This window comes from Cynocephalus volans, chromosome 3 (assembly GCF_027409185.1).
Source record: "Cynocephalus volans isolate mCynVol1 chromosome 3, mCynVol1.pri, whole genome shotgun sequence".
Classification (NCBI taxonomy): Eukaryota; Metazoa; Chordata; class Mammalia; order Dermoptera; family Cynocephalidae; genus Cynocephalus; species Cynocephalus volans.
This window is the reverse complement of record NC_084462.1, coordinates 65,584,461-65,605,516: the sequence shown is the minus strand read 5'-3', so window position 1 is coordinate 65,605,516 and position 21,056 is coordinate 65,584,461. Positions and strand designations below refer to the sequence as shown.

Sequence of the window (21,056 nt, the reverse complement as noted above, 5' to 3'; positions counted from 1 at the left end):
CCATGATTTCTTCCCGAGATGCTCGCCGACCACCTGATCCGGTCAGGGTCGGGGAACTAGCACCTCGGACAGCTCCGGCAAGGTGCAGGAGCTGCAGCGCCTTCCCTCTCGCGATCGCAGGAGGAGCAGCCCCAGGAGTGGAGCGGGAGTCTCGCGAGAGCGGCTGCTGCAGAAGGTGGAGGCGCGAGCGCGCGAGGAGCGGGCCCCAGGCGCACGCGCGCTCCCCACCCCCAGCCCCGGAGCGACTCCGGGGCTGCATCGTTCTATGCATCGCAGCCCCGCGCAGCGCAGCGCAGCGCAGCGGCCTTTCGACAGCCGAGCGGCTGCGGCTGGTGAGTCCCGGGTCTGAAGGCTGGGAGGAGGCGGGCATTGCCAGGAAGCTGGGGTCACCTGCTCCCGCTTTGTACTCTCCTACGCTCACCTTCGAATGCATGGAGTAGGATGAGCTGTTGGAGAGGTGGGGAGTCGAGGTGACCTTCGTCTTTGGGGCGGGAGAAGAGCGCTCGGGGCTTCCCCAGGCCCCTACTCCCCATCATTCCCGTCCTCGGCTCCCGCAGAGGGAACCTGGGACTTGGGTGACGTCAGACTCCTGGATTCTGGGTCCTCCATTCCCCCCATCCCCACCTGGCGTTCCCTGGAAACTGGCCTCCTCCCCCTGGGGATGGCGCACGCGGCCGGGGATGAGGGCGAATGGAAGCGGGTGGCTGTGGCCTCCTTTGGGTCCTTCCTCACAACAGGCGCCTGCAAGTGAACCCAGGTTGTACCCCGCTTCACCTCCCCGGGGCGGCCGACCTTTGGACGGTGGGTCCGAGCCGCCTCAGGGTTGCGGGCGGATGGGTGCACTGGCTTGGGCCTGGACTCCACCAGGGCTTTGGGTGGCGAGTTGCGGGCGCCAGATGTAGCTCATTCCAAAGCTGGCAGGAGTCGGTCACGAGGATGGAGGTTAGGTATTTGGGAACCGATCCCTGTCCCTGCCTCGGAGAGCTCCTGGTCGGGGGGACCCAAGTAGAGACGGACCGAGAATTCGCCACCACAGGCCATTTAAACCCGTAATGTCCCAGCTTCCCGATGGGAAGATCAGCGAGGGCCTGGCAGACTTTCCAATGGACATAGGGAGAAAGGGAGGCAAGAGCCAGTGAATAGGAGACTTTATGGAGGAGCTGAGATTTGGAGGGGAGGAGAGGAAAGAGGGCATTACAGGGGAATGATACAGACAAAGGCTTGGACGTGGGAATTACCCATAGCTGTTGGGGGGCTCGGCCTGTGAACTCAGCCATGTGACTGTGCCCACGGGGTGGAGCAGCCTGGAGAATTTTGCCACCTGTGCCCTACCTTTCTGCCTCCACGGGGCAGGGCTCTGAAAGAGGGAGATGGTTCTTGCAGAGGCAGGACTGGCAGAGAGATTTTGTTTGGGGCTATGCAGGTCTGGCTAGTTTAGGTTTGATCTGAGCTTGGTGAGCATGAGGGCAAAGTTTCCAAAGTTGAGAGAATAATGTCTCTGGTGAATGGACCACAGAAAGAGGGTCTTAGGTTTAGCAACCCCCATGGAGAGTTAGTAGGTCCTGGGATGGTAGTTCTGGATAGAGGCCTTGTGCTCTGTGTGACTGTTTCTTTAACCCTCTCCCTGGATAGCCACCTCTGAACAAGTTGATTCCCCTCTCTGGGTGTCTGTTTGCCAGCAACTTTCTCTAGGAATGAAATAATAGCACTAAGTAGTGACATCCCTTGAGGAAACTCCTTGTTCTAGTTTAAAGCATCTCTCCCAGTTCTTCTTCTTCTCGCTTTTCCTTTCCTCCCCCCTCCCTCTGCTTCCCTCTCCTTGGCTCTCCTTGTCCCTGCCCCCTCCCCACAGCATTTCCTCCACAGGATGCACTTCCTTCTCTGCCGCCAGTCTGGAGTCTCTGAAGGTTTACTGGAGGAAGTGTGGTAGAGTGGGGTTGATAGAAGCTGTGGGCTTAGCCTGATTGGGGGAGGGCATCAATTGCCCCACTCTTACCCCTTGGGAGGGTGCCCAAGTCTTAAGCAAGAAGATGGATTAACTATGCTCTGTGCTGGGTCCTTCCTGGAAACTCCATCTGAGAGGGATTGGGGAAGAGACTTGGATGAGAATGAGTGAGTACTTAGTGCCCAATGACTGGTTCAGAATTTATGCAGTGGATTGCAGAGCAGGGATTTCTGGAACGGCTTCCCAGAAAAGGTGGGATGTGAGACTTAGAGGAGCTGAAAGGGCCGCCATTGTAGGGACGCTGGAAGCAGAGAGGGTGGCTAGACCTTATCTCCTGCATGAAGCTGGGTGTGTAGGAAGCAAGCCAGCCTGTGGTGGAGAAGTAAAGGGTGGCAGGGAGGGAGGTTTGTAGCTGTTTGGCTCAAAGCCTTGCATGCGGGGCACAGGATCCGTAGGAGTCTACTGAAGAGGCATCAGCAGGAGAGTGATAGCATGGCCAGGAGAGTGCTGTTTTCTGAGGATGATTCATAGTTCTGGGATTTCAGAGCTGGAGATGGAGCTGGAAGTGGATAAGACCAGAAATGTAGTAGGAGGGGGAAACTTCCATCTTAGCAGAAAGAAAATGACCATTTCTGTGCTAGGGATGAGGGGCTTATGCTTGTGAACAGGGAGCACTGGAACTAGCCTTAGGACTATGGCATGATCTGAGGCCAGGCTTCACTCCCTTATGTCTGCCATGGACCTCACTCTCTCCACTGTGTGAGCTTCTGTCCACTTAGCTTCATAATAAGGAGTGGAATAAATTATAGTCAAGGTTTCTTGAATAAAATTCAGGTAGTATTTGCTCTCTTACTGATATCTTATTATTATTATTATTTTTTTTTGCAGCTGGCTAGTAAGGGGAACCAAACCCATGACCTTAGTGTTACAAGCTGCACTCTATATCTTACTGATATCTAAAGAGGTGTTTCCTTAGGCATCTTTGGGGGGAGATGTAGCATGACTCCCCTCTTCCCCCTGCCTTAAGAAAGACTCTCAATTGAAGAGCAATTGCTACTTCTGTTTTTCAGTTGAAGAACTTTGGTTTGTAGAGGCCAGTGATTTCTGTCTGGCCCCCTTCCCTAAGTAGAAAGACTATCCCTGAAATAAGGGCAGAGAAGCCTGGAGCCTTCCATTTCTGACTCCGGCCTTCTATAGCACTTTCAAGCCCTAAATTCTGCTCTAACCTTTATATACAACTAGTGTAGCTTTGCCCTGTGCTCTGGCTTCTCCTGCTCTGAATCATCAATGCTTTGCTACACTGACTTCTCTGTAACCTTGGGCATACCTTTGATGGACTGCCTAGGACCAGGGACAGGGGTCAGGCTGGAGTCAGGGTTAGGGAAGAGTCTCCTCCTTTGAGGCTTATATAATCTAGTTATTGCCTCCCCTCCCCCCACTTCTTTTCCTTGTTTTCATGGAGGGCTTTAGTGCTGGACCACAGTCTCCCACTGTACATGTCATTGCCTCATGGGAGGCAGTGCCTCCAGCAGCCACCCTTTCTACCAGCCACACCTGTGTCTGGTTATCATTGGCATGTGGCCAACTCTGAAACCTTAAACTCCAGTATCCTTCTCTGACCACAGTCCAAGTTCTGCTTTACCTGCTGTGTTACCACAAGGAGACCTCTAGTTCTCTGACACCTCCATTTTATCTATCCCATAAGTATTGCCCCTTCTGCATCCTTCCTGGGCTCCAGGCCCTCAACTACTGTGCCACTTGGCCTGTGTGTCCCACCCCAGCAGCAGACTCCCCAATTCTGACTTCTGTACTCAGAATGTGGAAAGCTTCTGGGAGACCATCACATACCAGGGCAGTCTGATTCTGTCTGCTTCTGTGCTGGGTCTCCAGTCTCTACTGTCCCTCTATCACTTCTAGAAACCCTTTTCCTTATTCCTATCAGCCCTCTATTCCATTGCATGGAATGTATTTCAGTATTCTAAACTGGACTACTCTCCCAAAGCTCTTTACTCACATAGAAAGTGGTTGGGGTGTATATGTGGAAGGTGGAACCACACCTATGTTTCCCCACTTCTCTTGAAGCCCAGTAGAAGGAGGTTTCTAGTCTGATTTGTCCACTTTGTGCTATCGATGCCAACACTTCCTGTCTCCCAAGGTACCATCATCCATCAGTTATTTCCCCCTTTATAATACCTTCAGCCTCTCTGCTGTTTTCCTTAACACCTTCCTCCCAGCTTATAAGTATGCTCAAGTCTCCTATCCCGGAAAAACCTTTCTAACCCCATGTCCTCCTCTACAGGCTGCCATTTTAAACTTATGACTTTCTCTTATTACAAAAGGGTAGATGGTCATTGTAGAAATTTTAGAAAATAAAGATAAAAAGAAAGAAAACAAGTAATTTATCTCACTATCAAGAGACAACTACTATTAATCTTTTGGTGTATGGTGTTTCAATGTTGTCACTGATATCTTGTGTGTATATATTAAAATTTCAGCCAAGCTTTTTGAGAAACTTGTTTGTTATATGTGTCCCTTCCTCTTTTCCCTCATATTTTCCTAATTTCTTTGCAGCTTGGTTTCTACCTTCACTTCCTTGAAGTCGTGATGTCTTAATTGGTAAATCAGCCTGTGTTACACCTGACTGCTCCATGGACATTATTAACCCGGTTGACCAGTCACTAAAAAGATTGAGACAGATCAAAAAAAATTTTTGTGAGACATTGTTGAGTGGAAAAAAACAGGTTATACAACAGCATATATAGAATGATTTCATTTTTGTCATGTATGCTTATATACACGTTAAAAATGAAAAACAAGGGGGCTGACTGGTTAGCGTAGTTGGTTAGAGAGCAGTGTTGATAACACCAAAGTCAAGAGTTTGGATCCTTGTACAGTCCAGCTGCCAAAAGAAAGAAAGAAAGAAAAAAGCCTCTGCTGTGCATTAGATGTGTCCCCCCAAAGTTCATGTATTAGAAACTTGACCCCAATTGTAACAGTGTTAAGAGGGTGGGAAATCCAATTATATTATTTGAAAGATGGGGCTTAGTGAACAGATTGATCCATTCATGGCTAAATGAATTGGTTTGTTGGGTGGTCATGGGCATGTTTTTGATGACTTTATAAGGAGAGTGAATGAGCAGGTTCTTTCTCTTAGCCCATTCTCGCCATGTGATACCCTGGTCACCATGGGATTCTTTGTAGAGTTCCCACCAAGAAGAAGGTCTTCACCAGATGTTTTCCCTGTACTTTGGATTTCCTGGTCTCCGAGACTGTAAGAAATAAACCTCTTTTCCTTATGCACTACCCAGTTTCAGATATTTTGTTATAAGCAGCAGAAACAGACTAATACACCATCCTCCAAAACCTGAAGGTCAGACTGTTAAAGGGGTGGCCTGTGAGAAGGTGGATTTTGAAAAGACTTTTCTATTTTATGCACTTTGATTTTTTTTTTTTTTAACTTGCAGGTATTTTTATACATAGCTAAAAAAGCAACATATTTTTATCTTATTAAAAAAACTGGGCTGGGGCCGAGCCTGTGGCGCACTCGGGAGAGTGCGGCGCTGGGAGCGCGGCAACGCTCCCGCCCCGGGTTCGGATCCTATATAGGAATGGCCGGTGCACTCACTGGCTGAGTGCCGGTCACGAAAAAAGACAAAAAAAAAAAAAAAAAAACTGGGCTGGCCAGTTAGCTCAGTTGGTTAGAGTGCGGTGTTGATAACACCAAGGTCAAGTGTCCGCACCAGCCAGCTGCCAAAAAACAAACAAACAAAAAAAACCTTTGAGGTTATATTTTATTTATTTATTTATTGTTTGTTTGTTTGTTTATTTAATAAGATGACTGGTAAGGGGATCTTAACCCTTGACTTGGTTTTATCAGCACCATGCTCTCCCAAGTGAGCTAACTGGCCATCCCTATATGGGATCTGAACCCGTGGCCTTGGTGTTATCAGCACGCACTCTCCCAAGTGAGCCACAGGCCGGCCCCAAAGGTTATATTTTTTTAAAAGAAGAAGAATAATACTATCCTTCGGTGGCTCCTGTGGCTCTGAGGATAAAGTCCAAATCCTGCCCATGGCCTTCGAGGCCAGGATAACATGGCCCAGTATCCACCTTTCTTATCTTATTTTTGCCTTTCCTTCCTTCCTTCCACTTTGAGCTTCATCCTCACTCTGCCTCTTTATGTTCCTTGAATATGCAATGCTAACCCTCTTCCGATCTTCACACCTACTTTCCTGACTCACTCTTTCTCTGGCTAACTCTTATTCATCTTTTGGGATTCAGCTCTCATATCGCCTCCTCTATGAAGCTTTCCCTGGCTCTTCTAAGCCAGACCAGGGAGGTGTTCCTCCGTGTTCCACGGCGTTCTGTATCTGCTCTCCCAGAGCACTTAGGCTGTGTTGCAATTGCTGGTTGATTTAGTTGGGTTCCCTACTTTTACTTCCTGCCTCTCAACTCCAGCTTGTCTTCTGTATCCCAGAGAAAATTGAAGCAGACACATGGGATTCTCTCACTGTCCATACCAGGGCCTCAAACCTGCTTGCATCCACTTGCATCCTGTTCTCCTTCCCTGTTCATCTTCTTGCACCAGAGCCTCTGTGTCTCCCCTTTTCAGGGGCTTTCTCTATTAGTTAACCTCTGGCTCTACTGTAATTGCAACTTTTCTCTGCGTTTGTAGCTTATTTCCAACTTAACCCCCAGCCACAGCCCTCCCTGGACTCTATATCCCACCCAGGTAGTCCCCTGTCTCTTATTTTCCTCTTAGCCAGGCTTCTTCAAAGAGCTGTCTACACCTGCTCTCAGTTTACCTTTTCAGTCTGCTCTAATTTGACTGCTGCTGTTGCCACCGAAATGGTTCTTGCTGGGGTCACAGATGACTCGGTGCTGCTGAGTGTAATGAACAATTTTCAGTCCCGTTCTTCTCACACTGGACTGCTCAGTGGCATCTGTCTCATCTGTCCACTCTCTACTCCTGGCTTTGGATACTCCATGCTCTCTTGGTTTTCCTCCTGCCTCATCAGCTGCTCCTTCTCATTGTTTGCCAGCTCATCTTCTTCTGTGTGACCTTCCCCCCCATTTATTTGTTTGAACAGGTAATACATTTACATAATTCATAATTCAAAAAGATGTCCCAGGGCTAGCCAGTTAACTCATTTGGTTAGAGGTGGTGCTGATAACACCAACGTCCAGGGTTCAGTCCCTGTACTGGCCAGCTACGAAATAAACAAAACAACAAAAAACCCAAAAAGATGTCCCACATTTTATCAATTCTAAGATGAACATTTTGATATTTCTGAAAACACTGTAATGTCTGTGTCTTAAAATCCCTAGCATCTTACCATTACAAGTTAATGGTGTTGGGCCAGCCTGTGGCTCACTCGGGAGAGTGCAGTGCTGATAACACCAAGGCCACGGGTTCAGATCCCATATAGGGATGGCCGGTTCGCTCACTGGCTGAGCGTGGTGCTGACAACACGAAGCCAAGGGTTGAGATCCCCTTACCGGTCATCTTTAAAAAAAAAAAAAAAAAGAGGTCGATGGTGTTTTTTTCTTTCTTTTGGTAAATTACATAATGATCTACCTTAAAATCAATGGTGTCTTGGATTATATGAAAACAGAATAAAGATATATAATAAAAATTCTTCCTTTCATTTACTCCATGTCCATTCAATTCATTTGTCCCCCAGGGATCCACAATTATGTTTTTTTTGATATCCTTGTGGAGATTCTTTGTGCATGTATTACCAAATACAAATATACGTATTTCCCCCCAACTTCTTATTTTGAAAATTTTCAAAGCTATGGAAAAGTTTAAAGAATAGTGCAATGAACACCTGTATATCCTTCGCTTAGATTCATCAGTTGTTAACATTTCGCAGGATTTGCTTTATCTATATATGTACTGCATAAATAAAATTTTTTGCAGAACTATTTGAAAGTAAGTTGCTGATCAGACACTGCTTCTAAATACTTCCGCATGTATCTCCTAAGAACAAAGACATACATAACCTCAGTACCCAAGAAATTTAACATTGAACAACGGTATCTACTATGTGGTCTGTGTTCAAATTTCTCTAGTTGTCCATTATAGCTGTGATTTTTAAAAATCCAGGAGCCACTAAAGGATTACCCATTGCATTTCTCTTCAGTCACCTTTATTTTATTTTTATTTATTTATTTATTTTGGCAGCTGGCTGGTATGGGGATCTGAACCCTTGATCTTTGTGTCATAGTACTGCAAGCTCTAACCAACTGAGCTAACCGTCCAGCCTAGTCTCCTTAATTTAGATGTGTCCCCATACCAATTTTTGTCTTTCATGACATTAACATTTGTCTTGTAGACTTTCCTACAATCTGGATTTATCAGATTGGGTTTTTTTTTAATATTTCATAATTATTTTCAGATTAAAATTTATGGCAACAGTATTACATAGATGATCTCCTGTCCTTCTATGTGTATCACAGCAGGAGGCACATAATGTCCTTTCATTCCATTATCAGAATGCGAAGTTTGATCACTTGGTCTGCCAGATCCTCTCATTGTAGAAGTAACCTTTTCTCTGTTGTGATTAATAAGTAGTCAGGGGCAGGGGGACACTCAGACTGCGTGACTCTTTAGCAATCTTTCAAACAATGGTTTTAGTTGCCATTGATGATCCTTTCCTGTATTAGTTCTTATGCAGGGGTTGCAGGATGGTAATTTTTAAAGATTCTATCATTTCTTATATATTAGAATTTCCCTTCTTCCTCTCCCTTTCTTTTGTATATTTTTGTGAACTTGTGCATTCTTTTCATTCATTGTTATAATCCATACTGGTATTGTTTGTATTTTTCTCCAATTTCTTATTTTGAAAACTTTCACACCAAACTAAAGTTGAAAGAATGGCACAAGGAGCACCCATATACCTTCACCCAGATTCACCAGTTGTAACGTTTGTCACATTTGCTTTGATTCTGTCTGTATCTATCCATCCATCATTTGTTTTTTTCTGAACTGTTTGAAACAAGTTTCAGACATGACACTTTACCCCTAAGTACGTATTTTCTAAGAATGGGGACATTTCTCACATAACCTCAATACCATTATCAGACCCAAGAGATGTAATATTGACACAATAATGTCTAGTTTAGAGTCCATATTCAGGTTTCTCCCATTATCCCAGTGGTGTCCTTTATACTAAGAGGTTTATTTATTTATTTATTTTTGGCAGCTGGCTGGTACGTGGATCTGAACCCTTGACCTTGGTATTACAAAACCATGCTCTAACCAACTGAGCTAACTGGCCAGCCCTTCCAGTGTGTCCTTTATAGCTGTCCCCCTTCAGTCAGGATCCAGTCAAGGTTTACACATTGCTTTTTGTTGCCATGTGTCTTTACTTTCCTTTAGTTTAGAGAGTGCTTTATCTTTTTTTTTTTTTTTTTTTTTTTTATCTTTTAGGATGTTGGCATTTTTTTAACAGTCCAGGCCAGTTTTTAGAATGCTTTAGAACTTGGATTTATCTGACTGTTTCTCATGATTAGGTTCAGGTTAAACATTTTTTTTTGGCAGGAATACTGCAAAGGAGACATTGTGCCCTTCTCAGTGTGTCACATTGGGAGGCCATAATGTCAGTTTGCATTATTCAGTGGCACTTTTTTTTTTCATTCTGGTGGCTGGCCAGCATGGGGATCTGTACCCTTGACCTTGGTTATCAGCACCATGCTGTACCAAATGAGGTAACTGGCCAGCCCCCTGTTGGCATTATTGACATTATTGGTGAAGTTAACTTTGACCATTTGGTTAAGGTGGCATCTTCCAGCTTTCTCCACAGTGAAAGTGCCTTTCTCCCTTTGTAATTAGTAAATCATCTTTGGGCTGGTCCTTTACAACTCTGACTCTCCTTTTCCCCAACAATCTCTTATGCAGTGGTTGTAGCAGCCATTGACGATCATTGCCCACATCAGTTATTATATTAATGACTGCGAAATTGGGAGATTTTCTTTTCAAATTTTCTTTTCTTTTTTTTTGTCTTTTTCGTGACCTGCACTCAGCCAGTGAGTGCACCGGCCACTTCCATACAGGATCCGACCCGCGGCGGGAGCGTCCCCGCGCTCCCAGTGCCGCACTCTCCCGAGTGCGCCACGGGCTCGGCCCCAAATTTTCTTTTTTTTCCTCCAAAAGATGACCAGTAAGGGGGTCTTAACCCTTGACTTGGTGTTGTCAGCACCACACTCTCCCAAGTGAGCTAACCAGCCATCCCTATATAGAGATCTGAACCCATGGCCTTGGTGTTATCAGCACCACACTCTCCCAAGTGAGCTACGGGCAAGCCCTAAAAATGGGAGATTTTCTAATTGTGTCACCTTACATTTATAGGTAGCATTTTTCTGCAGAGAAGGGCTTTCCCTTCTTCCTGTCTCATTTACTTTTTAAAAAATGATGTTGCTTTGGACTCATGAATTATTTTTTAAAAATTCAGAATATTATAATACATTACTGTTTTAGTCCATTTGGTGTTGCTATAACAGAAATACCTGAGACTGGGTAATTTATAAAGGAAAGAGGTTTATTTGGCTTACGATTCTGGGACAGCTGCATCTGGCGTGGGCCTCAGGCTGCTTCTACTCGTGGCTGAAAGGGGCAGGGAGCCAGCGGGTACAAGCAGATCACATGGCGAGAGGAAGCAAGAGAGAGAGAGAGAAGGTGCCAGGGTCTTTTTAAGCAACGAGCTCTCGTGGGAACTAATAGAGCGAGAACTCACTCATTACTCCCCCCTCCCCCAGGGAGAGCATTAATCCATTCATGAGGGATCCGCCCTCATGACTCAATCAGTTTCCAACACTGCCATACTGGAGATCAAATTTCCACGTGAGTTTTGGAGGGGATAACACATCGAAAATCTGTCAATTACTGTGTAGGTGATATTGTTGTTATTACTTTTGATACTCTAATTGTCCCAAATTTGGCTGGTGGTAGCCCCTTCAAACTGGTTCCTGTGTCCTTTTGACATGGCTGCCATTAATTGTTGAATACTTTCTTGTTTCTGGCATTACAAGAAGTTCCAGGCTAAAAAAATTTTTAAAAAGAAAAAGAAAAGAAAGAAGTTCCAGGCTAACCTTGAATTTCCTTGCCTTGGCTTAGGACCAGCTATATTGGGACCAAGAACTGAGGCTACTAGTGGTGGGGCATGGGTGGTAGTGAGAAATTGGTAAAGGGCCCCCCAAAATGATTACATTGTGTAGTGTTGAATGCACTAATTATCCTAATTTCAGCATCACTTATTGCACACAGGTGTTGATATTCAATGCAGTACCCCACGGATATATACAGTCATATTTTAATTAAAAAAAAAAAATCCCAAGCTCCTATTGATACCTCCATTTCTAGTCTAACACCACAAGGCTCTTTCTTACCTGTCCATATTCCATATTCTATCTCCCAGGTTCCCAACAACACCAATGCAGTTACATTTGCTGTCTCCTATAGTGCACATGACAGAATCACCACAACAGCACCAACAATAACAGTAAACCTGTTACAATTCAAGATTTCTTTCCGGTTATTTTTGTCCTTGAGGTATATCTTTTTTTTTTTTTTCTTAAAAGATGACCGGTAAGGGGATCTTAACCCTTGACTTGGTGTTGTCAGCACCACGCTCACCCAGTGAGCTAACCGGCCATCCCTATGTGGGATCCGAACCTGTGGCCTTGGTGTTATCAGCACCACACTCTCCCGAGTGAGCCATGGACCGGCCCTTGAGGTATATCTTTTTAAAAATGTATTTATTTTTGTTTTGGTGGCTGGCCAGTATAAGATCGAACCCTGAACCTTGATATTGTCCATGCCACTGTCCTGCATGAGGATCTGTGCGGTGCTTTCCCCTCTGTCTGGAAGGCTGTCCTGCCCAGGCTAACTCCTCTTCAGTCTTCAGGTCTTCGATTACTGGTTACATTTAATTTCCCTGGCTCCTCAGACCAGGCTAGATCACCTCGATATGTGCTGTGCCTGATTTCTGAGCAGCCATAATTCTCTTTTACATGATTTACTGCAGAGGTTATTGACTGTTTCATGCAAAGGGCAGGGACCACATCTGTCTTACTCATGCTCTGTCCTAGTGTCAGGCAGATAATAAGTCCTAATAAGTGAACAAATGACCAGAGGCAAAAGGCAGGAGGGAGGGGAGCCCAGCCTGTGACTGAGGCCAGGGCTCAGCCTGTGTTTAGGGTCAAGGAATAGAATTTCCTCTTTCAAAGGTCTCTGGTCCCTCAGGCCTTCTCTGTCTCTCAGCTTTCCCTGCATGAAGTTCCCTCTCAGGTTCGTTTCTCACCCTTTTTCTGAGGATAGACTTTGTGTCTTGAGACAAAAGTGGCTGGAAGGCTGTAGCTGGTGAAACAGTGGCTCTGTAGGGAGCTGTGTCCACTGGGTTTATCCTACTACAGGAGTGTGAGCCGGGTCTAATCCCAGGTCCTGCCCCAGGGAGCTTGCAGCCCAGCTGGGGCTTGGGGAGGGACTGGGTTGGGTAGGGCACTGATCCTCATCCTTCTCTGGCTTTTTTTTCCTTCCAGATCAGGACAAAGAGGCGTGGGCAGGCCACTGAGCTCTGCTGGTGCCATCATGGCGGGTAAGGAGAGGGGTGGGCCATGTGGGTAGGGCATGAAAGTGAGCATAGCTGGGTGGCCCTCTTCCTTGGCCCCTTATCTCCTGTAGGCTTTGGAGGTCAGGTTTTTCTTGTCCTCTTGTCCTCAGGTTTTCCCTACTCTCTTCTCCCTCCCACTGAGGCCTTTCTAAGAACTTCAACATGACATTATCTAGCCGTCTGTCAGATCTCTAACTCTGGGGACCAGGGACTGAGCCTCTTGAAGTCCTTGTCTTCTTGTCTATCTGACTGATTAGCAGCATGGGTGGCTCAGCCTCCTTCCCCTCTGTTACCACTGCTTTCTAATACTCTGAGACCTTTTCCTTATGGTTTCTGAGCTGTCTGGTTTCTAAAGGCTCAGAGGTACAGAATGCCAGAGCTGGACACAAGTTTACTGACCAGCTAGCCCAACTCCCACCCCACTGGATTGACTGAGGTCTGGAAAGGGGCAGTGACTTGCCCAGGAGCATGAATGTCGGGGTTGAGGCTGGAACCCATGTCTCCAGACTCTTCCCCCATCATGCTTCCTTTGCCTAGAACTGGCTCTCTGTTGAGGAGGGAGCCTCACCTTGATGGACAGCATTTATTGTTTTTTATTCTTCTGAGTGACACTGTCTCAGGGCCTTTGGTTACTTTGGGATCATCATGGTGGACTCAGGGAAGCAGGGATGGCTGGGAGGATAGCAAAGTGGCCAGTAGCTACAGGGGCTAAGAGGGCAGCCTAGCCAGGGAAAGAAGGGGTATATTGGATTGTCGGGGTGGAGAACATTCAAGGTGATGCCATGTGATGTGCCTCGCCCACAGAGAAAGTGAACAACTTCCCACCATTGCCCAAATTCATCCCTCTGAAGCCATGTTTCTACCAAGACTTCGAGGCAGACATTCCTCCCCAGCATCTCAGCATGACCAAGCGCCTCTACTACCTCTGGATATGTGAGTGCTGTGGGGAAGGGAGTGGGCCTGTGTGGGTGGAGGAGGGAGGAAGATGGTAGGTGCTGGGCAGCTGGATGAGGTGTCCCCAGGCCCGTCTGTCCTTCAGCCCTACTTGCAGCATCTACAGTAAGTCTTTCCCTGCCTGGCTCCAGCAGGCTCCTTTCATGGGCTGACTCCCTAGCTGGGCCTCAGTTTCCCTCAATCCCCCATCTAGGCCTCTCCTCCTTTCTCTCCCCCTGCATCTCCCATTCACAGAGCATCTTGGTGGAGGTCTCTTAGCAGTGCAGGTCCTCTCTTCTTGCTTCCCTTTCCCCATCCCACTGGAGTAGTTTTCCGAGGAACACCTGGTGACTGTCAGGACCTCAGGATTCTGGATTTGGAAAGGAATCCTTTCCTCAAAGCCTAATTTTTCTTGCTTTCTCTGGAATATTGCTCAAAGGGAAGAGCATCCAACTGGGCTTTGGGAGATATGGGATCAAGTATGGCTGCTCCACTTTCCGAGCAGAAGATTCCTCCTCCGTAGAAAGAAGCGGTAGAAAGTGGATGGCTCAGTAATGCTGTGGTTCCATGTAGCTCTGTGTTGTGTGGTCTGTATTTCTAAGAGTCTAGAATTCTAATGTTCTAAGGTTTTGAGGTAGAGAGTTTAAAGGCCCCCATTTCTGATGGTCTGTGGCAGGTTGGTAGGAAAGTCCCATCTTCAGGGGATGGAACTTGGCTGTCCCTGGGCTGATCAGAAGGTACTTACCTTTCAGGCATGTGAAGGGAGGGCAGGCTGGCTGTCCTGTGCAGGGTACATGCCCCAGGGAGCCGCAGACACCTGAAGTGTGATCATAGTTGGGGTCTGCCACTTGTGACATTGCCTTGAGTCAGGACTACACTTAGCTGCATACCTGTGCAGATAATTGCGTGTGCCAGGAAGGTGGTAAAGAATGCTGGTTTTGGGATGGCTGGTTAGTTCACTTGGTTAGAGTGCAGTGATAACACCATGGTCAAGGATTCAGATCCCCATACCAGCCAGCCACCAAGAAAAAAAAAAACAGAATGCTGTCTTTGCAGCAGGCCCTTCATGGAATGGTAGAAAGTGGATGGAGCAGACAGACTATTTCAAGTCCTGGCTTGGTCTTTGGGGGGGAAGGAAGGGATCTCTTGCCATGGAACATGAGAGAAGGGGGAATGGGACAGGTGTGGGTAGGTCTGTAGATGTTGCGAAGAGAATGAGGAGATTTCCTCTCATGGCTTCCATCAAATCTGATGTAGAAGTGGAGGTGGCAGCTTTGGGGAGGTGGGCTCAGAATGAGAGCGTGTTTGTGGATGGAGGGTGAGGACAGTCTCCAAAGAAAGTGGCCTCTAAGATCTCTGGGCCATGCCATTTGAGGATAGCTGCCATGAAATTATAGTCCTGCCAGGCTTGCTTATGGTGTCCCTTTTTTCCTGGAGATATTCAACTCAGGTACAGATGGGAGTTATTCATCTGGGATGGATATGACCAGAAGACAGAACAGGGGAGGGAATAAGAAAACGAGTGTAATGAATGATGGAATCTAAGCTGGACAAGGAGAGGAGTGAAGATAGAAAAAAGCTTATGGCTAGAGAAAGAGTGGCCGACTCAGTGGATGTCCATTCCAAAGAGAGAGTAGAATAATTGCAGCAGAGGCACTAGAGCAAGTGGGCTAGAGAGAGGTGGGACTGGGAAGAGTGCTAACCAATAGAATAATGGGTTAATGTCTTTTCTATGTAAAGAGCAAATAAAATCAGTAAGAACTCCAAGGCTCCAGGAGATCTTGGGGCAATGAATAGTAATGGTGGAAATAACGCTGAAACATAGGAAGAAATGCCCACTGTCTTTTAGGGGCCCTGAATTGGATTTACCTACACAGATGACAGGGTTGTCAGGCCAGGCCAGACTTGGGAAGCATTTCACCTGACCCTGGGCTCTGGGAACTCCGACCCTGGGAAGATCTCATCTAGAAGCTGGATTTAAGGACTATAAATATCTCCCTAAGTCCTTACTAGGTGCCTGCCAGGAGCTTTACTCCCAAGGAAATGTATATAGCCCTTGAGATGCTTAAGGTTTCTTTTCAGAAGACAGAACCACAGATGCCTGCCTGTTTGAGGCCAAGAATCAGCCATTCTTCCTCTGTCTATTCAGCAGGTTTTTGTGGACGCAGCGTAATGTTCAAGGAAGGGAACACTTTCATGTCAGAAGACCTGGGTGTGTGTTAGTGCCAGCATCAGTTTATTTGTAAAATGAGGCATCTTTGAGGTCCCTGCTGGCTGTGACTCTGTGATACTGTGATTCCTAGGTTCAGTTAGATGATGTGGGGACAGAGGAGGAGGAGCCTGGGTCTTACTCTTGGGGAGTTTCTAGTCTGGTTGGTGGGTTGGGATTTGTATTTGGGGAACCATGAATGCAGCTCAGCTCTGCAGGTCAGAGGGATGGGAGATGATAAGGCTGTGGTAGTGAAGGAAGGCTTCTTGGAGGAGGTAGCGTGATAATTGTATAAGAAATGGATTAGCTAAATACTGAGATCCCAGCCCCCACTGCCTGCCATTAGTGCAGGGTAGATGGTAAATGGCATGAAGAGATGTTTCCACAAGTCTTTTTTACTTTCCACTTTTCATGTCCCTACATTGCAAGAAAAGGTAGAAGGTGGGTTTCCTGTATCTTGGGCTTGGTGATTGCTGTGAGTCTGGGAGGGTGGGGGGCTGAGGCCATTCCTATAAAATGAGCATTTCTACCACCCTGAGACTTTGGGGCCCCTAAAAGGGACTTGCTGGGCAGAAGCTCTGGATTACTGCTCTGGAAACTGTTCTCCATATTTCTCAGATCTCCAGGAGGGTGTGGGGAGGGGTGTTGGTCTGAGCTCCCAGCTTTCTTTCTTACAGTCTGTACTTCTTCTGTGTGTGTCTGTGTATCTCATGTGTCTCTGTGTGTGTATTTATTGATATGGATTGTGGGTCTTCTGTATGGTGTGAATCTATAAATGTGGTTTGCGTTTGTGTGTATATATCGCTCTGCTTGTCTGTGCTACTGGCATGTGTTTGTGAATCTGTTGAGTTATGGGCGTGTGCATGTCTGGGTGCTCATGTATTTCTGTATGGGTCTGGGTGTGTGTGTGTGTCTCGTGTCTGTCTCTGTGTGTGCATGTGCTCCTGGGTCTGCAGTGAACAGCGTCACGCTGGCCGTGAACCTGGTGGGCTGTCTCGCGTGGCTGATCGGAGGTGGGGGAGCCACCAACTTTGGCCTCGCCTTTCTCTGGCTCATCCTCTTCACACCTTGCTCCTACGTCTGCTGGTTTCGGCCCATTTACAAGGCCTTCAAGTAAGTGGTTGGTGCTGACCCCAGCTCCTAGCCCTGTCTCGTTGCCCATCTCCCCTGCCTCTTCTCTACATCTTTTCTCTCTCTCTCTTTTTTTTTTTTGCCATCCCCCAAACTCACTTTTCCTTATTTACCTTAGACTCAGACTGCCAGGTGGGGCTTGGGCTTCCTGGGAGCTCCTGGTCGGGATAAGAAGGCTGAGAGTTAGAACCTTCCTCTTGGTTCCTTCCCTCCTCAATCTACCCTTGGGTGGGGGCAACATAGAGACCAGGCCTATTTTTGTCTTCTGCCATCACCTTTCCCAAGGCAGCTGCATGCTAAATTTTGCCTGTGGCACCACTTGTCTTGGTGGAGCTGCCCATCCTTGTACCAGTGGGGCTAGCTGATTTGGTGCCAAGAAGACCATCTATCCACATGCTAATGGAACCAGCTATCCATGTACCATGACACTACTCATGTGCTAATGAGGTCATCTATTCTGTGTAAAGGAAGCACCCATCCATTTATCAGTGGGGCTAGCTGTCTTGGTACCAGTGGGTGTCCACCTAGTGCCAAATGGGGTTTTTAATCTTTGTGCCAATGGGACTATTCATCCATGTACCAGTAAGGCTGTCTGTCTCGGTGCCAGTAGAGTATCCTTTTCAATGCTAATGGGGCCTTAAATTTCTTTACCAAGCACAGCATCCATCTATGTGCCAATTAGCTACTGTCTTGGTGCCAGTATGATATCCATTCTAGTGCTGTTCTATTTCTGAGCCTGTGGGGACCATCCATCCATGTACCAGTGGAGCTAGTTGTCTTGGTGCTGGTGGGGCTGTCCATCCCCTTGACAATGGGGCTGTTTATTCCTGCCACAATGGAGCCATCTATTCCTACGTTAGTGGGGCCATCCATCCATGTACCAGCGGGTGGTCCATTCATGAGGAGATTCCTTCCTGTGAAATGTTGCACCCATAGGCCTAACACATGGAGACTTTCAAAGATGTATGGATAAATGCTGTCCCATTCTGGCCTCTCAGTTAAGGCCTTTAAGTGTCTCTGTCCATTATGTACACACTTAAACTTGGAAGGGCTTGGGGGCCTTGAAGGCAGGGAAGCCCTGACCCTGTGCCCAAGTGATGGGATCCATCTCCTCTGCTGCAGGACTGACAGCTCCTTCAGCTTCATGGCATTCTTCTTCACCTTCATGGCCCAGATGGTCATCAGCATCATCCAAGCTGTGGGCATCCCAGGCTGGGGTGTCTGGTAAGAGGCAGGGGACTGGCCTGGGGCTGGTAGGGGTGGCACCTTGGGTGTGGCCTTTGCTTACCTCTGTGTGCTAAGCTGCCTTGCCTGTGAGGACACTGAGTGAATGGTTATTGGAAGAGTGAGAGGATTCAGGAGAATGTAGTAGCCACAGCCATAGCCTCAAAGGGGAAGGAGAACCTGGCAGTGGTTTCTGGGAGGCTGAGGGGTTCAAGCATTGTAGGAAAACCAGGGGAAAGCAGGCCTCATGTCTGAGAAGCACGTTGGAACCCCAGGGAAGGGGTCTTCCCAAGCCATTGACACAGGACCTTTGGGTATTAGCGAGATGGTCCTTCTGCATCCAGTGATATAGCTCCTCCCTGTGGCAATGCGATGGTCCCTTGCTCCAGTGGGGTGGCTCCCGGGTACCCCTCATCCTGCCCATGTGGCCCCACAAGCTGGCTTCTTCCTACAGCGGCTGGATCGCCACCATCTCCTTCTTTGGGACGAACGTCGGCTCAGCGGTGGTGATGCTCATTCCCACTATCATGTTCACGGTTGTGGCCGTCTTTTCCTTCATCGCCCTCAGCATGGTACGTGGTCACCTCAAGGGTGAGAGGGAGACTTTGGAGAGGGGCTGTGATCTGAAACAAGCTCTCCTTCAAGTTACAAAAGTATCCCGAGGTCTTCCAAGGGACTCTGGAATTGCCAGCCAGACTTCTCTACTAGTGCATGGGGCATGAGTGGGGAGGGAGGATTGTTTTTTACAGATGGATCCCATCTATTTCCTGGATGGGTTGCCTCTTCCCTTCGATTTACCCTTCCTTATGCTCTTCCTCCTACAGGTTCATAAATTCTACAGGGGCAGTGGAGGGAGTTTCAGCAAAGCCCAGGAGGAGTGGACCACGGGGGCATGGAAGAACCCACACGTGCAGCAGGCAGCCCAGAATGCAGCCATGGGGGCAGCACAGGGTGCCATGAATCCACCGCAGACTCAGTATTCTGCCACCCCCAACTACACGTACTCCAATGAGATGTGAGCCAGCCAAGCCTGCCAGGAGGCGGGGCTGGGGGCCAGTGGGACAGGGGGCTCAAGCCACATCGTCTGTTGTGGTCACTAAGCAGGGTTCCCCCTTCTCTTTTCTTCTTCTCCCCCACTTTGTACAAAGAATCAGAGTTATATATATATATATACACACACACACACACACACACACACACATACACACATATATGTGGGTGTATATATATATGTATATATATGTATATGTCTATCCCCTGCCCCTACCTTTTGGATTCTGCTCTCAGCACTCTGAGACCTGCGGGCTGCACGTGGAGCTGTCCCATGCGGTAGTAGCTGTGTCCATGTCCCCTTGTGAAATAGTGTGCAGTGGAGGTCTCTTGTTGTGGTGCTAGATGTATGTTTAGAACTAAACCAGTCCCCCCCACCAGGCTGCCCCCTCTGACCTTGGCCCAGGGACCACTCATGGGGCAGCAGGAGGCATAACAGAAAGCCTGGCCCCCTCCACAGGGTTAAGAGCTGAAATTTTCCACTTTTGGTCTTACTGGGAGGCAACAGTATTTAGCAGTCATGGTGGTGGTAGGTGGGAGGGTAGGGACAAGCAGGGGATCTTCCCTTGGTCCTTCTGATCCATCCAGGTCTTCCCTCCCTCAAGCCTTCTCCCCTTGTCTCTTGTCTCTTCCCTGCTGTCAGATTCCTGTGCTATCTTCCCTTGCCACAGTCTTTCTCTTCCCCATGTGGCTTTTCTTTGTCTTCCCTAAGGCTGAGTGTCCCAGGTGTATCTGCTGCCAAGACTGAGCCCAGATTCCCAAATCTGATCTGATTCCCATATCAAGGAATCTAGCAGGGGAGCTGAGCCTTAGCCCTGTTGTGGGAGGGGCACACAGCTGGAGATGCAGGGCTGACCTGGGTCCCTGACTCCCAGAAAATGGAAATGCAGGGTCATCCTCCTTGGCTGAGAGCTTGGCAGCAGAGGCAGGCTCCTGTTTTCTCTCCCCTGCCTTCCTATCCTTCTCTCTCCAGGGTCCCCTCGAGCCCCTCTGCCTTCTTCCCATACCCCTAGCTGCTGTGGCTTGGTTCTTCTACCGTGTATCAGGTGGCATCTGCCTTCATGGATGGCAGATTCCACTATTCCATGAGGAGCTGGGTCATGTCAGACAGTTGTCAGGTGTAAAGGCACAGCTGGAGTGGAGAGCATGTAAATAATTATTGGTCCCAGAGGAAGATCTGGCTGGCCCCAGCCTACTTGGGCTTCTACGTATCTCTGAGTGACATTGATATCCTGGGAGCAGTAGCTGTTCTGTTTGGGTCTGATAGAAGGGACAGGGGTCACAGGGTTAGGCTTGAGGGTAGGTCAGAGGAGAGGCAGGAAGGGCTTAGTGAGAGGGGAGCATGCCTCTCCCATCCTGGCTTGCTCTTGGATACAGGGCAGTTCTGGGCACTTGAACTCAGGGCCCAGGAAGCAGCACAGACCCAATCCTATCTGCAAGTACATTGGCCTGAATGGGATTTCAGGTTAGGTGGAGTGGGAAGGGAGGCCCTCTGGCTTTAGTTTTTCTTTTCTTTTATTTTTTTTTCAAGTCAAGACAATGTGCTCCCCTCTACCTACAGGACTTGGTTCTTGGCCCTTCCTCATCTTGTCAGAACCCCCTTCCCCTTCCTGGAAAGCAATTCCACCAGGTCCATGGGCTGTTCTGTTCCAAGCAGTGGGAAAACATTGCTGGTAGAGGCCCTATCTGTTTGAGGCCTAGAGGGGTGCGAATTCTCACCCAATGAGCAGCCCTTCTCCCAGCAGAAGCCCACCTGGGCTATTTGGACTAAAAACCAGATCCCACTTGGCCACTCTGGGCTGGCTGCAGCTTTGAACCCAACACCTTCTAGATCACCCTGAGCTTTCAGCTCCAGGTTCTTCATTTCTCTGTAAGGGGAGCCAGGGGCTTCTGGAAAGTACTCTTCCTAATGGTCCCTTAGTCTTGGGCCACAAAGTATAATAGGCTCTCT

General features: G+C 47.8%; 1 protein-coding gene across 1 annotated transcript; it reads left to right on the top strand.

The window, feature by feature from the left end:
- Nucleotides 1-661: 661 nt before the first annotated feature.
- On the top strand, nucleotides 662-19,074 carry SCAMP5 (secretory carrier membrane protein 5). The gene is made up of 7 exons (XM_063090021.1): nucleotides 662-747; nucleotides 12,488-12,543; nucleotides 13,363-13,491; nucleotides 16,657-16,813; nucleotides 17,954-18,055; nucleotides 18,510-18,627; nucleotides 18,880-19,074. Exons 1-7 carry the CDS (start codon nucleotides 662-664, stop codon nucleotides 19,072-19,074), a joined length of 843 nt encoding a protein of 280 aa, XP_062946091.1.
- Nucleotides 19,075-21,056: the final 1,982 nt, after the last annotated feature.

Excerpts from the sequence above, each read along its gene's own strand:
- SCAMP5 (XM_063090021.1), top strand. The coding sequence starts at position 662 with ATGGCGCACGCGGCCGGGGATGAGGGCGAATGGAAGCGGGTGGCTGTG. Across the intron at positions 748-12,487 it reads CTCACAACAGGCGCCTGCAA|ATCAGGACAAAGAGGCGTGG; the intron begins GTGAACCCAGGT and ends TTTTCCTTCCAG. Across the intron at positions 16,814-17,953 it reads CCCATTTACAAGGCCTTCAA|GACTGACAGCTCCTTCAGCT; the intron begins GTAAGTGGTTGG and ends CCTCTGCTGCAG.